Here is a 15,930-nt window from a genome sequence, read left to right as displayed (position 1 = left end):
AGTGAGTGAGTGAGTGAGTGAGTGAGTGAGTGAGTGAGTGAGTGAGTGAGTGAGTGAGTGAGTGAGTGAGTGAGTGAGTGAGTGAGTGAGTGAGTGAGTGAGTGAGTGAGTGAGTGAGTGAGTGAGTGAGTGAGTGAGTGAGTGAGTGAGTGAGTGAGTGAGTGAGTGAGTGAGTGAGTGAGTGAGTGAGTGAGTGAGTGAGTGAGTGAGTGAGTGAGTGAGTGAGTGAGTGAGTGAGTGAGTGAGTGAGTGAGTGAGTGAGTGAGTGAGTGAGTGAGTGAGTGAGTGAGTGAGTGAGTGAGTGAGTGAGTGAGTGAGTGAGTGAGTGAGTGAGTGAGTGAGTGAGTGAGTGAGTGAGTGAGTGAGTGAGTGAGTGAGTGAGTGAGTGAGTGAGTGAGTGAGTGAGTGAGTGAGTGGCTGTCTGTCTGTCTGGCTGGCTGGTTGGCTGGCTGACTAAAAACAAACTGGTTTCCCATGTCTTTTCTATACATGGCGAAATATACAAAGGGTCACACGAGGTGTTGATGTCAACAATGTACGCGTGGAAGGTTGTAGCATGAAGATAATGCGAACGTGGGGATTAACTGGACTCGACCATTTGCTTGGCCTCTGATATTCCTGGTAACCATTAGAAAGTAGACTGGATTGTGTTTCTTATAAGTTAATTATGCTGTACAATACCATGCATTATGACCATTGTGGGTGTATAGGAAGCAAGGTCATAATGAATGGTATGATTAACTTACAAGAAACACAATCTTCTAAATGTGTCTTTACATTTACAGAAAATACAACTTTATGGTAATTCTAAATCCGACGTGATATAGTGGTATAGGATGGACAATTAACACAGAATGATACTTTAGTTTTATTTGATAGAGAGTGCAAGGTGTAAGGGTTTAAGTATTCCGTATTCGATTATTAAAATGTCTTGTCGAGGTCTGTATTGATAGGAAACATAATCTTCGTCAAATATCTACTAAACATCAGGTATAACCTGTACCGTATGTATCCGAGTAAGATATTACATCCCTCGGAGAATTACTCTGTACAATTTACCGTACATTTTCAAATATAACATATGTTGCTGTTATTCTGCGACTTGATTGTTTCAAAGCCGGCTCCCATTACAGCTAATCCCCAAACTCCAGCCCTGGCAGTATTTTGAATACACTTGAAAGTCCAACACAACACGGGGATGAACGGGGACTGCGTTCTAACATATTCAAGATAAATTAGTATGAGCATAAGTAAATATGTTATATATACGTGGAACCAATACATTAAAAAACATACATAATTTAACTTAGAATAAACATTGTTTGCCTATAGATAATCAGTTATGCATAATACATTGCCACTCTATATCTATATCACGTTAGTTTATTAAAGAAGTGGTCTTTGTCTTGTTTTCCTTTTTTGCATATACTGATGGTTGACAAATATAGGGGCGAACCTGGACATAACTACTTGTCTTTGTAGTTTGTTTACAAAGGCGTACGTCCGAGGTTACACCTTGTTTCAATGATAAAAATGACTTAGAGTTCTCGTGATTACCCCTGTATATTAAGGGACTGATTTCACAATGTTCTTTTTAATAGTCGCCAGGTTATTCAACACCAACCAAAGGATAAACCTGTTCATTCGTCGAGCCTCTGCTGTTCTCCTTGTCCGACCTTATGAGATCGCCAACGCTCGCTGAATGACTTGAAGATCCGCTCATTCCTATGTTTGCAGACTATGTTATCAAACTGACGGTAGAAGGATGTGGCGTCATGGTTCCAGGACAACCAACCACCAATATCACTAATTATACCTGTAATAATTCCATGTGCTTGTCAAGTAATTGACGGCAAAATACACAGGTGTGGGGCTATACCATGAAACATGGATGACAACAAGGGTGTAGCAATCGTATTATCCACGCAATCCGAAATCCGAAAATGCTTTCACTGCAGGGATACTTTTATATATTACTTTTTAACCACAGGGGTATTTCCAAAATTAGTAACGGCACAATATGAGCTTCCGTCGTTCTTTTTGTCTGTTTGTTTAGGTTGAAGAAATTAATTAACATGCAGCCTCTTTATTATCGAAGTTTTCAGAGATCACAGGTAACCAACCCATCGGTGTTCAGAAAGGCGTATAGACACTGCCTCAATGTTTATTGACGCTGTCCCTACACACGGTAGCCCAGTCTCCTGCTCAGTTGCATTGGCGACCAAATCGACTCACAGCATCTGTGGTGTAACTAAAGTGTTGTTGAACAACACAGTAACTTGTTTCGTATGTGCTCCCCCCGTTATGCAGTGTCAGCACTCTTCTCCCCAACAGAATCCAATCGACGGGTTAAAAGGGGCTCTAATTTGGCGCTAGTTTCATCTTTATCGTCCTCAATAGATACAGGGTTCACTGTCATCTCAATATCAGCCTCCGTGTGTTGCTTGATTTGATCGGTCTTTTTTAATGCAGCTATTGGAATAGACAACAGACTAGCCACAACAAGGGAGGCACCTGCAATAGAAATGCCGAATTATTGTTCACTGATCATGATATTGCGTTTTGCATATACAGCTCGATGTGTGTTCTTAATCTTAAAAGAGATCACAAAATCCAATAAAACTAATTCCAAAAGAGCCTCATGTTCCGATTCTTAAAGACACCTTAAGACAAGTAGCTCACATGACAGCTCCCCCAAACTCACCTGAACACAGAAGGTGACATCATAGCTCCCCGAGACTCATCTGAACACAAATAGATGACGTCACAGCTCCCAGAGACACACCTCAAGACAAGGAGCTGACATCATAGCTCCCCGAGACTCACCCGAATACAAGTAGCTGACATCACAGCTCCTTGAGACTCACCTGAACACAAGTAGCTGACATCACAGCACCCCGCGACTCACCTGAACACAAGTTGATGACATCACAGCTCCTGAGACTCACCTGAACACAAGCAGCTTACATCACAGCTCCCCGAGACTCACCTGAACACAAGCAGCTTACATCACAGCTCCCCGAGACTCACCTGAACACAAGTAGCTAACATCACAGCTCCCTGAGACTCACCTGAACACAAGTAGCTGACATCACAGCACCCCGCGACTCACCTGAACACAAGTAGATGACAGCTCACAGAGACACACCTCAACTCAAGACAAGGAGCTGACATCATAGCTCCCTGAGACTCATCTCAAGACAAGTAGATGACATCATAGCTCCCCGAGACTCACCTGAACACAAGTAGATGACATCACAGCTCCCCGAGACTCACCTCAACACAACTAGCTGACATCATAGCTCCCAGAGGCTCACCTGAACAGTAGCTGACATCATACCACCCCGCGACTCACCTGAACACAAGTTGATGACATCATAGCACCCCGAGACTCACCTGAACACAAGTACCTGACATCACAGCTCATAGAGACTCACCTGAACACAAGCAGCTTACATCATAGCTCCCCGAGACTTACCTGAACACAAGTAGCTGACATCATTACTCCCCGCAACTTACCTGAACACAAGTTGATGACATCATAGCTCCGCGAGACTCACCTGAACAAAGAAGGTGACATCATAGCTCCCCGAGACTCACCTGAACACAAGTAGCTCACATCACAGCTCCGCGAGACTCACCTCAACACAAGTAGATGACATCACAGCTCCCAGAGACTCACATGAAGACAAGGAGCTCACATCATAGCTCCCCGAGACTCACCTGAACACAAGTAGCTGACTTCATAGCTCCACGAGACTCACCTGAACAAAAGTTGATGACCTCACAGCTCCCTGAGACTCACCTGAACACAAGTAGATGACATCACAGCACCCTGAGACTCACCTGAACACAAGTAGATGACATCCATCTCCCAGAGACTCACCTGAAGACAAGTAGATGACATCACAGCTCCCTGAGACTCACCTGAACACAAGTAGCTAACATCACAGCTCCCAGAGACACACCTCAAGACAAGGAGCTGACATCATAGCTCCCCGAGAATCACCTGAACACAAGTAGCTGACATCATAGCTCCACTCATAGCTCCACGAGATTCATCTGAGCAAAAGCAGCTGACATCATAGGTCCCCGAGACTCACCTGAACAAAAGTAGCTGACATCATAGCTCCTCGAGACTTACCTGAAGACAAGTAGATGACATCACAGCTCCCAGAAACACACCTTTAAGACAAGGAGCTGACATCATAGCTCCCCGAGACTCACCTGAACACAAGTAGCTGACATCTGCATCATAGCTCCACGAGACTCACCTGAGCAAAAGCAGCTGACATCATAGGTCCCCAAGACTCACCTGAACACAAGTAGCTGACATAACAGCTCCCCGCGACTCACCTGAAGACAAGTAGCTGACCTCAAAGCTCCCTGACACTCACCTGAACACAAGTAGCTGACATCACAGCTCTCCGAGACTCACCTGAACACAAGCAGATGACGTCATAGCTCCCCGAGACTCACCTAAACACAAGTAGCTAACATCATAGTTCCACGAGACTCATCAGAACACAAGTAGCTAACACCATAGCTCCCCGCGACTCACCTAAACACTAGTAGCTGACATCAAAACTCCCTGCGACTCACCTGAACACAAAAAGATGACATCACGGCTCCAGGACACTTACCTGAACACATGTAGCTGACATCATAGCTTCCCGAGACTCACCTGAACACTAGTAGCTGACATTAAAGCTCTCGGAGACTTACCTGAACACAAGTAGCTGACATCACAGCTCCTAGAGACTCACCTGAGCACAAGTAGCTGACATCATAGCTCCCCAAGACTCACCTGAACACAAGTAGCTGACATCATAGCTCCCTTAGACTCACCTGTACACAAGTACTTGACATCATAGCTCCCCGAGACTCACCTGTACACAAGTACCTGATATCATAGCTCCCAAAGACTCACCTGAACACAAGTAGCTGACATCATAGCTCCCCGAGACTCACCTGTATACAAGTAACTGACATAATAGCTCCCCGAGACTCACCTAAACAGTAGCTGACACCATAGCTACCCGAGACTCCCTTGAACACAAGTAGCTGACATCATAGCTCCCCATCAAACTCACCTGAACACAAGTAGTTGACATCATAGCTCCTCGAGACTCACCTGAACACGAGTTGACATCATAGCTCCAGGAGACTCACCTGAACACAAGTAGCTGACATCATAGCTCCCTGAGACTCACCTGGACACAGAATGATGACATCATAGCTTCAGGAGACTCACCTGATCACAATTAGCTGACATCATACCTCCTCGCGACTCACCTGAACACAAGTTGATGACATCATAGCTCCCCGAGACTCACCTGAACACTGAAGGTGCCATCATAGCTCCCGAGACTCACCTGAACACAAGTAGCTGACATCACAGGTCCCCGAGACTCACCTGTACACAAGTAGCTGACATCATAGCTCCCCGAGAGTCACCTTAACACAAGTAGCTGACATCACAGCTCCCTGCGGCTCACCGGAACACAAGTAGCTGACATCATAGCTCCTCGAGACTCACCTGAAGATAAGAAGCTGACATCATAGGTCCCCGAGACTCATCTGAACACAAGTAGCTGACATCATAGCTCTCCGACACTCACCTGAACACAAGTAGCTAACATCACAGCTCCCTGAGACTCACCTGAACACAAGTAACTGACATCACAGCTCCCCGAGACTCACCTGAACACAAGTAGCTGACATCACAGCTCCCCGAGACTCACCTGAACACAAGTAACTGACATCATAGCTCCTCGAGACTCACCTGAACACAAGTAGCTGACAACACAGCTCCCCGAGACTCACCTGAACACAAGTAGCTGACACCATAGCTCCCCGAGACTCACCTGAAGAAAAGTAGCTGACACCATAGCTCCCCGAGACTCACCTGAACACAAGTAGCTGACATCACAGCTCCCCGAGACTCACCTGAACACAAGAAGCTGACATCATAGCTCCCCGCGACTCACCTGAACACAAGTAGCTGACATCATAGCTCCCCAAGACTCACCTGAACAGTAGCTGACTCTATAGCTACCCGAGACTCACCTAAACACTAGTAGCTGACATCAAAACTCCCTGCGACTCACCTGAACACAAAAAGATGACATCACGGCTCCAGGACACTTACCTGAACACATGTAGCTGACATCATAGCTCCCCGAGACTCACCTGAACACAAGTATCTGACATTACAGCTCTCGGAGACTTACCTGAACACAAGTAGCTGACATCACAGCTCCTAGAGACTCACCTGAGCACAAGTACCTGACATCATATCTCCCCAAGACTCACCTAAACACAAGTAGCTGACATCATAGCTCCCCGAGACTCACCTGTACACAAGTACTTGACATCATAGCTCCCCGAGACTCACCTGTACACAAGTACCTGACATCATAGCTCCCCGAGACTCACCTGAACACAAGTAGCTGACATCATCGCACCCCATCAAACTCACCTGAACACAAGTAGCTAACATCATAGCTCTCTGAGACTCACCCGAACACAAGTAGCTGACATCATAGCTCCAGAAGACTCACCTGAACACAAGTAGCTGACATCATAGCTCCAGAAGACTCACCTGAACACAAGTAGCTGACACCATAGCTCCCTGAGACTCACCTGGACACAAAATTATGACATCATAGCTTCAGGAGACTCACCTGAACACAAGTAGATGACATCATAGCTCCCCGAAACTCACCTGAACACAAGTAGATGACATCACAGCTCCTGAGACTCACCTCAACACAAGTAGCTGACATCATAGCTCTCCGAGACTCACCTGAACACAAGTAGATGACATGATAGCTCCCCGAGACTCACCTGAACACAAGTAGATGACATCACAGCTCCCTGAGACTCACCTCAACACAAGTAGCTGACATCATAGCTCCCTGAGACTCACCTGTACACAAGTACTTGACATCATAGCTCCCCGAGACTCACCTGTACACAAGTACCTGATATCATAGCTCCCCAAGACTCACCTGAACACAAGTAGCTGACATCATAGCTCCCCGAGACTCACCTGTATACAAGTAACTGACATAATAGCTCCCCGAGACTCACCTGAACAGTAGCTGACACCATAGCTACCCGAGACTCCCTTGAACACAAGTAGCTGACATCACAGCTCCCCATCAAACTCACCTGAACACAAGTAGTTGACATCATAGCTCCCCGAGACTCACCTGAACACAAGTAGCGGACATCATAGCTCCAGGAGACTCACCTGAACACAAGTAGCTGACATCATAGCTCCCTGAGACTCACCTGGACACAGAATTATGACATCATAGCTTCAGGAGACTCACCTGATCACAAGTAGCTGACATCATAGCTCCCTGCGACTCACCTGAACACAAGTTGATGACATCATAGCTCCCGAGACTCACCTGAACACAAGTAGCTGACATCGCAGGTCCCCGAGACTCACCTGTACACAAGTAGCTGACATCATAGCTCCCCGAGAGTCACCTGAACACAAGTAGCTGACATCACACCTCCCTGCGGCTCACCGGAACACAAGTAGCTGACATCATAGCTCCTCGAGACTCACCTGAAGATAAGAAGCTGACATCATAGGTCCCCGAGACTCATCTGAATACAAGTAGCTGGCATCATCGCTCCCCACCAGACTCACCTGAACACAAGTAGCTGACATCATAGCTCTCCGACACTGACCTGAACACAAGTAGCTAACATCACAGCTCCCTGAGACTCACCTGAACACAAGTAACTGACATCATAGCTCCCCGCGACTCACCTGAACACAAGTAGCGACATCACAGCTCCCTGAGACTCACCTGAACACAAGTAACTGATATCATAGCTCCTCGAGACTCACCTGAACACAAGTAGCTGACATCACAGCTCCCCGAGACTCACCTGAACACAAGTAGCTGACACCATAGCTCCCCGAGACTCACCTGAAGAAAAGCTGACACCATAGCTCCCCGAGACTCACCTGAACACAAGGAGCTGACATCATAGCTCCCCGAGACTCACCTGAACACAAGTAGCTGACATCATAGCTCCCTGAGACTCACCTGGACACAAAATTATGACATCATAGCTTCAGGAGACTCACCTGAACACATGTAGCTAACATCATAGCTCTCCGAGACTCACATGAACACAAGTAGCTGACACCATAGCTCTCCGAGACTCACCTGAACACAAGTAGCTGACATCATAGCTCCAGGAGACTCACCTTAACACAAGTTGCTGACATCATAGCTCCCTGAGACTCACCTGGACACAATATTATGACATCATAGCTTCAGGAGACTCACCTGAACACATGTAGATGACATCATAGCTCCCCGAGACTCACCTGAAGACAAGTAGATGACATCACAGCTCCCTGAGACTCACCTGAACACAAGAAGCTGACATCATAGCTACCCAAGACTCACCTGAACACTGGTAGCTGACATCACAGCTCCCTGAGACTCACCTGAACACAAGTAGCTGACATCATAGCTGCCCGAGACTCACCTGAACACTGGTAGCTGACATCACAGCTCCCTGAGACTCACCTGAACACAAGTAGCTGACATCATAGCTGCCCGAGACTCACCTGAACACTGGTAGCTGACATCACAGCTCCCTGAGACTCACATGAACACAAGTAGATGACATCATAGCTCCCCGAGACTCACCTGAACACAAGTAGCTGACATCACAGCTTTCCGCGACTCACCTGAACACAAATAGCTGACATCATAGCTCCCCAAGACTCACCTGAACACAAGAAGCTGACATCATAGCTACCCCAGACTCACCTGAACACAAGTAGCTGACATCATAGCTCCCCCAGACTCACCTGAACACAAGTAGCTGACATCATAGCTCCCTGAGACGTCCAGCACCATACCTGCAGAGTAAAAGTCATTAAAGCTTTCAGAAGACGAAAATCTATGGGCTTAGCAAAATTCCTTCGAGTCTAGGAACACTATATTCTCAATAATACTATAAACAAAAGTTAACAAGAAAAATAAAGAGAAATATTTGCTAATTGCTGATATTTTGTGTAAATATAACAACTCCAAGCCTCTATCTGCTTGAAAAAAATAATTCAGCCTCAATAAAAAGTCTCAACTGCAAAATAGCCATCCTCATCAATACAGAGTATAGTCAAGGAAGATACCTGTATTGTCAAAAGTCATGAATTTACAACATCATTACAAGATACGCCAGGAGAATCAAGTTAGCTTAAAATGTACCCTATTGCAGTTGGTGATGCATCAGTTGTGAGGATGAAGGGTTTGTTTGGGTCCGGATATGCAAGGATGGGGGCAAGAAAGTAAGGGCTTATTTAAGCTTTTCAATTGCCTGTTGGCATTTATTGGACCATTTGAAAGACGCATCTTCTTTTCGAAGGTTACATAGAGGGTAGGTGATGTCAGAAAACTTTTCTACAAATTTGTGATTATACAAGGCCAAACCAAATGATGTATGTTGTGGACATTTTTAGGGGGATGGGATCCGTGTGAATCTATTTTTAAAGGATCGACATCTTTGCTGAATATATGCCCTAAATTGGTGACTTGTTTGGTCGAGAATTTACATTTGTAAATGCTCTGTCCTGCTCATTTGATCTATTGGAATACTGCCTTCAGGGGATTCAAATCTTGTGAAACGTTCTAGAAATATTATGATGTCATCGTCATATATTAATATATAACGCCAGTTCATTTAATGCTTGAAATGGTGAGCTGAAATGCCATAGGAGCATTTTTGAGGGCCGAAAGGAAGGCAATTCCGCTCGAAAACTTGATTGGGTGTAAAGAAGGCTGATTTCATTTTGTGTCTGGATGGAGTGGTATTTTCCAAAAGCCACTAGCACTATCAAGGACAGTAAAAATGTTTGCATGGCTGTCGCCAATAAGTGTCATCAACAACATCTTCAAAACGTGGTAGAGAGGAAGATATAGGCTTGGTAACTGCATTGACGTCTATAATCGTCTATAATCTACGGCAAAGCGGTAAGAGCTGTCTCGTTTTTAACCATGACAACAGAAGAGTGCCATTCAGAAGAACTGGGCTGAATGATATTGGCTACTAACATTTCTTGCACCTGCCTGGAACATGGCTGCGTTTTGCTTTGAAAAGGGAGTCTAATGGGTCTGGCGTCACCTGTTTCTATTTTGTGATGATGTAAGTAAGTATGTCCTAATCCTGACCAGTCTGAGAAAAAAACTGATCTTTGTGATTGGAGAAATGCATTGTACTGTATACATGTACTTTCAATATTGTCACTATTTTTAAAACGCTTTTGAGGACAAAAGCTCCACGATGTTCAGGGGTATTGTTACAGTGCAAACCACATCAATAGGTTTCTTTAAAACATCATTTATCTCAAAAACCAAATTGTTTCAATATGTTTCCAAAGTGCACAGAAATTCTTTCTCCTTTTTCTGTATGTATACAGCAAACATTCAGCATATCCCCTCTAACCATAAGTCCCCTCCGGGCAGGACCCTTAATCCCCAGTGCTATCTATGAATGTCAAGTTATTGTGTTCTATATTCTTTCCATAGGTTTAATTTGAAATAATTTGTCATAAAAACATATTAGTTCTCTTTTAAGATGAAAAACATTTCACCCCCTACAAATGAAGGAAAAAACTTACCCCCCCCCCCAAAAAAAAAATGCCCCCTATCCTCCTAATTTCAAAATGGTCCGTCCCTTACACCATACATAAGTAGGTTTATGGTATACATTCAATTATAAATCACATATATAAGTGAAAACATAAAGCATTACTCCATTGATGGGTATGGTTATCAGTAAGACTTTCAGAGTCAACACACCTGCAAATGGAGGTCCTAGCAGTAGCGATAGTCCAACAAAGAGATTCTTGACTCCATATCCAGTTGCCAGCCGTTTCACTCCAACTAGATCTGCGGTGATGGGGTTGAACAAAGCTATTGGTCCTCCAGTATAAATGCCATACAAACACGAAAATATGACTTGTTGTAGATAAGTGTCAGAAAACAATGTAAACACCATGATGACCACACCAGCAACACCGACTGTGCCCAAGTGCAGAATCAGTGAGTCTATTGCAGGATCATTGGCAGCAAACCCACCCAGCACTCGAGCGATCATGCTTGAAATTCCCATGGCTGTAAATAACATGGCCGACCTCTGTTGGCTTGTTCCCTTTGATTCCACATAATTGGGGAGATGTATTTGGAAAGCGGATTCCCCAAAACCCCATGTTGCGAAGGATATGGCATACAAAAGGAAACTAACGTTGGACAGTATTTGTCCAAATTCATATATAATCTCCCTGAATCGATAGAAAAAGCAGCTTACTATTTGCCTATTTGTGTTGTGTTCCTCCTGCAAAATGTTATCACTTGTTGATGATCTCTGATTTTCGAATGGCGATGGTCTCATGAGCATTCCACACACACATGAATTGGCTCCAACACTGCCCAGTATAAGAAACATTCCACTTAAACCGAAAGTGTCCAACAGAAGACGCACTAGTGGTGCGCCAATCAGCATTCCCCACCCTGCACCGGACGTCTGAATCCCGGCCGCTAGAGGGCGATACTTGACGAAGTAATGACCGGTGATTACAATGGCTGCTGTCTCCATGAAACTCATCCCAAGACCTGAAATGAGAGTTAACAAATCAAGGCATCACACTAGTAAGTCTCCTGTTCAGTGATTCTGTATGCTGTATTAAAAATATATTTTACTTTGAATCTTGTAATTTATGTTTGACACCAATATCTCACCAACAACGACGCCATAGGATGCAATGAGCATGTTGATAGAGTTGGCGAAAGAGGCGCCAACCATGCCGGCCAGAATCAATATTCCTCCAATGATGGACGAGAGGCGACAACCCAGCAAATTTACAAGTGAACTTGTGATTGGACCTGTAAAGATAAGAACATTCCGTTCAAGGGGAAGACGGTAGTGTCTGTGTAAGCATATATACCGCGTAGGTCATTGTGTGTGAAATGTGTAAACTATTTTGCCAAATCAACGTGGCTTAAACTCGTGGAAGTGTTCCTTTGTGAATTTTTCTACACTCAAAAAACGTATTTACCCGTCAGCATCACAGTTCCTAACAACGAGGACCCAACCCACGACGTCTTTACGACTCCCTCTTCCATTTCCTCCAATACAGCTGTTATGATGACGCCGGTAGAATAGTACAACATGCCCGCGATGACCACCTGTAGCCAGCTGACGGTCAGAATCACCCATGCATAACCACGGTCGATACTCCCGTTAGTTGACATCTGAAAACAGGTATTGTAAAAGCATGACTTCTTTGCGAAAACAGGATTTACAGATGACAGAAATACGAGGTCAAAAACGTATAAGGAACAGATTTACAATTTAGCATCTGAAGATAAAATTGGAGATGATGGGTCTTGCTGACATGAGGTCATCCTCATAGTGTCCCACAGGCCAATATCATTTGGTGTTCTGCGGGATGACAAAATACAACACCAGTCTACCCTTATACAATGTTCTGTAGGGTGGCATTACATCACAATACAACACCAGTCTACCCTTATACGTTGTTCTGTATGATGGCATTACATCACAATACAACACCAGTCTACCCTTATACGTTGTTCTGTAGGGTGGCCTTACATCACAATACAACACCAGTCTACCCTTACACAATGTTCTGTAGGGTGGCATTACATCACAATACAACTCCAGTCTACCCTTATACATTGTTCTGTAGGGTGGCATTACATCACAATACAACACCAGTCTACCCTAACACAATGTTCTGTAGGTTGGCATTACATCACAATACAACACCAGTCTACCCTTATACAATGTTCTGTAGGGCGGCATTACATCACAATACAACACCAGTCTACCCTTACACAATGTTCTGTAGGGTGGCATTACATCACAATACAAAACCAGTCTACCCTTATACAATGTTCTGTAGGGTGGCATTACATCACAATACATCACCAGTCTACCCTTATACGTTGTTTTGTCTGATGGCATTACATCACAATACAACACCAGTCTACCCTTATACAATGTTCTGTAGGGCGGCATTACATCACAATACAACACCAGTCTACCCTTATACAATGTTCTGTAGGGTGGCATTACATCACAATACAACACCAGTCTACCCTTATACGTTGCTCTGTCTGATGGCATTACATCACAATACAACACCAGTCTACCCTTATGCAATGTTCTGTAGGGTGGCATTACATCACAATACATCACCAGTCTACCCTTATACAATGTTCTGTAGGGTGGCATTACATAACAAAACAACAAGAGTCTACCCTTATACGTTGTTCTGTATGATGGCATTACATCACAAAACAACAAGAGTCTACCCTTATTCAATGTTCTGTAGGGTGGCATTACATCACAATACAACACCAGTCTACCCTTATAGTTGCTCTGTCTGATGGCATTACATCACAATACAACACCAGTCTACCCTTATACGTTGTTCTGTATGATGGCATTACATCACAAAACAACAAGAGTCTACCCTTATTCAATGTTCTGTAGGGTGGCATTACATCACAATACAACACCAGTCTACCCTTATACGTTGTTCTGTATGGTGGCATTACATCACAATACAACACCAGTCTACCCTTATACGTTGCTCTGTCTGATGGCATTACATCACAATACAACACCAGTCTACCCTTATACGTTGCTCTGTCTGATGGCATTACATCACAATACAACACCAGTCTACCCTTATACAATGTTCTGTATGATGGCATTACATCACAATACAACACCAGTCTACCCTTATACAATGTTCTGTAGGGCGGCATTACATCACAATACAACACCAGTCTACCCTTATACAATGTTCTGTAGGGTGGCATTACATCACAATACAACACCAGTCTACCCTTATGCAATGTTCTGTAGGGCGGCATTACATCACAATACAACAATAGTCTACCCTTATACGTTGTTCTGTCTGATGGCATTACATCACAATACAACACCAGTCTACCCTTATGCAATGTTCTGTAGGGTGGCATTACATTACAATACATCACCAGTCTACCCTTATACAATGTTCTGTAGGGTGGCATTACATCACAATACAACACCAGTCTACCCTTATACGTTGTTCTGTATGATGGCATTACATCACAACACAAAACCAGTCTACCCTTATACAATGTTCTCTAGGGTGGCATTACATCACAATACAACACAAGTCTACCCTTATACGTTGTTTTGTCTGATGGCATTACATCACAATACAACACCAGTCTACCCTTATACAATGTTCTGTAGGGCGGCATTACATCACAATACAACACCAGTCTACCCTTATACGTTGTTCTGTATAATGGCATTACATCACAATACAACACCAGTCTACCCTTATACAATGTTCTGTAGGGTGGCATTACATCGCAATACAACTCCAGTCTACCCTTATACATTGTTCTGTAGGGTGGCATTACATCACAATACAACACCAGTCTACCCTTACACAATGTTCTGTATGATGGCATTACATCTCAATATAACACCAGTCTACCCTTATACAATGTTCTGTAAGGTTGCATTCCATCACAATACAACACCAGTCTACCCTTATACAATGTTCTGTATGATGGCATTACATCACAATACATCACCAGTCTACCCTTATACAATGTTCTGTATGATGGCATTACATCACAATACAACACCAGTCTACCCTTATACGATGTTCTGTAGGGTGGCATTACATCACAATACAACACCAGTCTACCCTTATACAATGTTCTGTAGGGTGGCATTACATCACAATACAACACCAGTCTACCATTATACGATGTTCTGTAGGGTGGCACTACATCACAATACAACACCAGTCTACCATTATACGTTGTTCTGTCTGATGCCATTACATCAAAATACAACACCAGTCTACCCTTATACGTTGTTCTGTATGATGGCATTACATCACAATACAATACCAGCCTACCCTCATACAATGTTCTGTATGGATATAGATAGATAGATAGATAGAAAGATAGATAGATAGATAGATAGATAGATAGATAGATAGATAGATAGATAGAGACAGAGACAGAGACAGACAGACCGACAAAGAGAGACCGAGACGTTACGACTGCAAGTGGAAAGAAAGGGAGGGGGAGAAAGAGAGGGAGAGAGAGGGAGATAGAGAGAGAGGGGGAGGTGGAAGCTGAAATGCACATGTGACTAACTGAAAGAACGAACAGAGCACAGAGAGTAGTGTTGCCTTGCTCTATGCCTAGGTCAAAGTCACATCGAATAGTATCCAACCGTAATCCCTGTGCACTTCTCTCTATGTAAAAGACAACGATCCCTACCTCGGACACTCCACAGATCAGCGGGCAGTGTATGGCCAAACAGGAGACGTGTCCTTTGTTTCAACCCCAGCTCCGCGAGGGCGTCTCTGACCTAAAACCAGCTGCACGTTAAGCCCCACGGCCCTTGCCATTGATCTTAACATGTATTTATTTACCTCATCTTGTGAACTGACAAAGTTGTCAAAATGTCCATGGTGCGCACAGACACAAGACAAAATATGTATATTATATTTTCTTCATGACCAGTCAACGAGGCAGAATGACTGGGTACAATGTGACTGGAGTTGAACAAAGGAGTTGAAGTGGTGAACAAACTACAATGTAGGCATACTGCACAAGGAACGAATTACATTGTCGGCGAGAAGAACTGGGAGCTGACTAAATTGTAGGTGAACTGCACTAGTAACTAACTACACTTTATGTGAACTGCACTTGTAACTAACTACGTTGTAGGTGAACTGTACTAGTAACTAACTACGCTTTAGGTGAACTGTACTAGTAACTAACTACGTTGTGGGTGAACTGCACTAGTAACTAACTACGCTGTAGGTGAACTGCA

At 44.1% G+C, this 15,930-nt stretch overlaps 1 protein-coding gene across 1 annotated transcript; it reads right to left on the bottom strand.

Annotated features, from left to right (window-relative positions):
* Nucleotides 1–881: 881 nt before the first annotated feature.
* LOC124118727 (monocarboxylate transporter 12-like) lies at nt 882–15,451 on the bottom strand. Its single transcript, XM_046480970.2, has 6 exons — nt 15,372–15,451; nt 12,101–12,296; nt 11,784–11,927; nt 10,845–11,657; nt 8,855–8,905; nt 882–2,514 (listed from the first exon to the last, which is right to left on the bottom strand). Exons 2-6 carry the CDS (start codon nt 12,294–12,296, stop codon nt 2,303–2,305), a joined length of 1,416 nt encoding a protein of 471 aa, XP_046336926.2. The 5' UTR covers nt 15,372–15,451; the 3' UTR covers nt 882–2,302.
* Between the last annotated feature and the right edge of the window lie 479 nt (nt 15,452–15,930).

The sequence above is a fragment of the Haliotis rufescens genome, unplaced genomic scaffold (genome assembly GCF_023055435.1).
Source record: "Haliotis rufescens isolate VD_foot unplaced genomic scaffold, xgHalRufe1.0.p SCAF_9, whole genome shotgun sequence".
Classification (NCBI taxonomy): domain Eukaryota; kingdom Metazoa; phylum Mollusca; class Gastropoda; order Lepetellida; family Haliotidae; genus Haliotis; species Haliotis rufescens.
The sequence above is the reverse complement of the archived record's forward strand: the minus strand, read 5'-3'. Positions and strand labels throughout refer to the sequence as shown.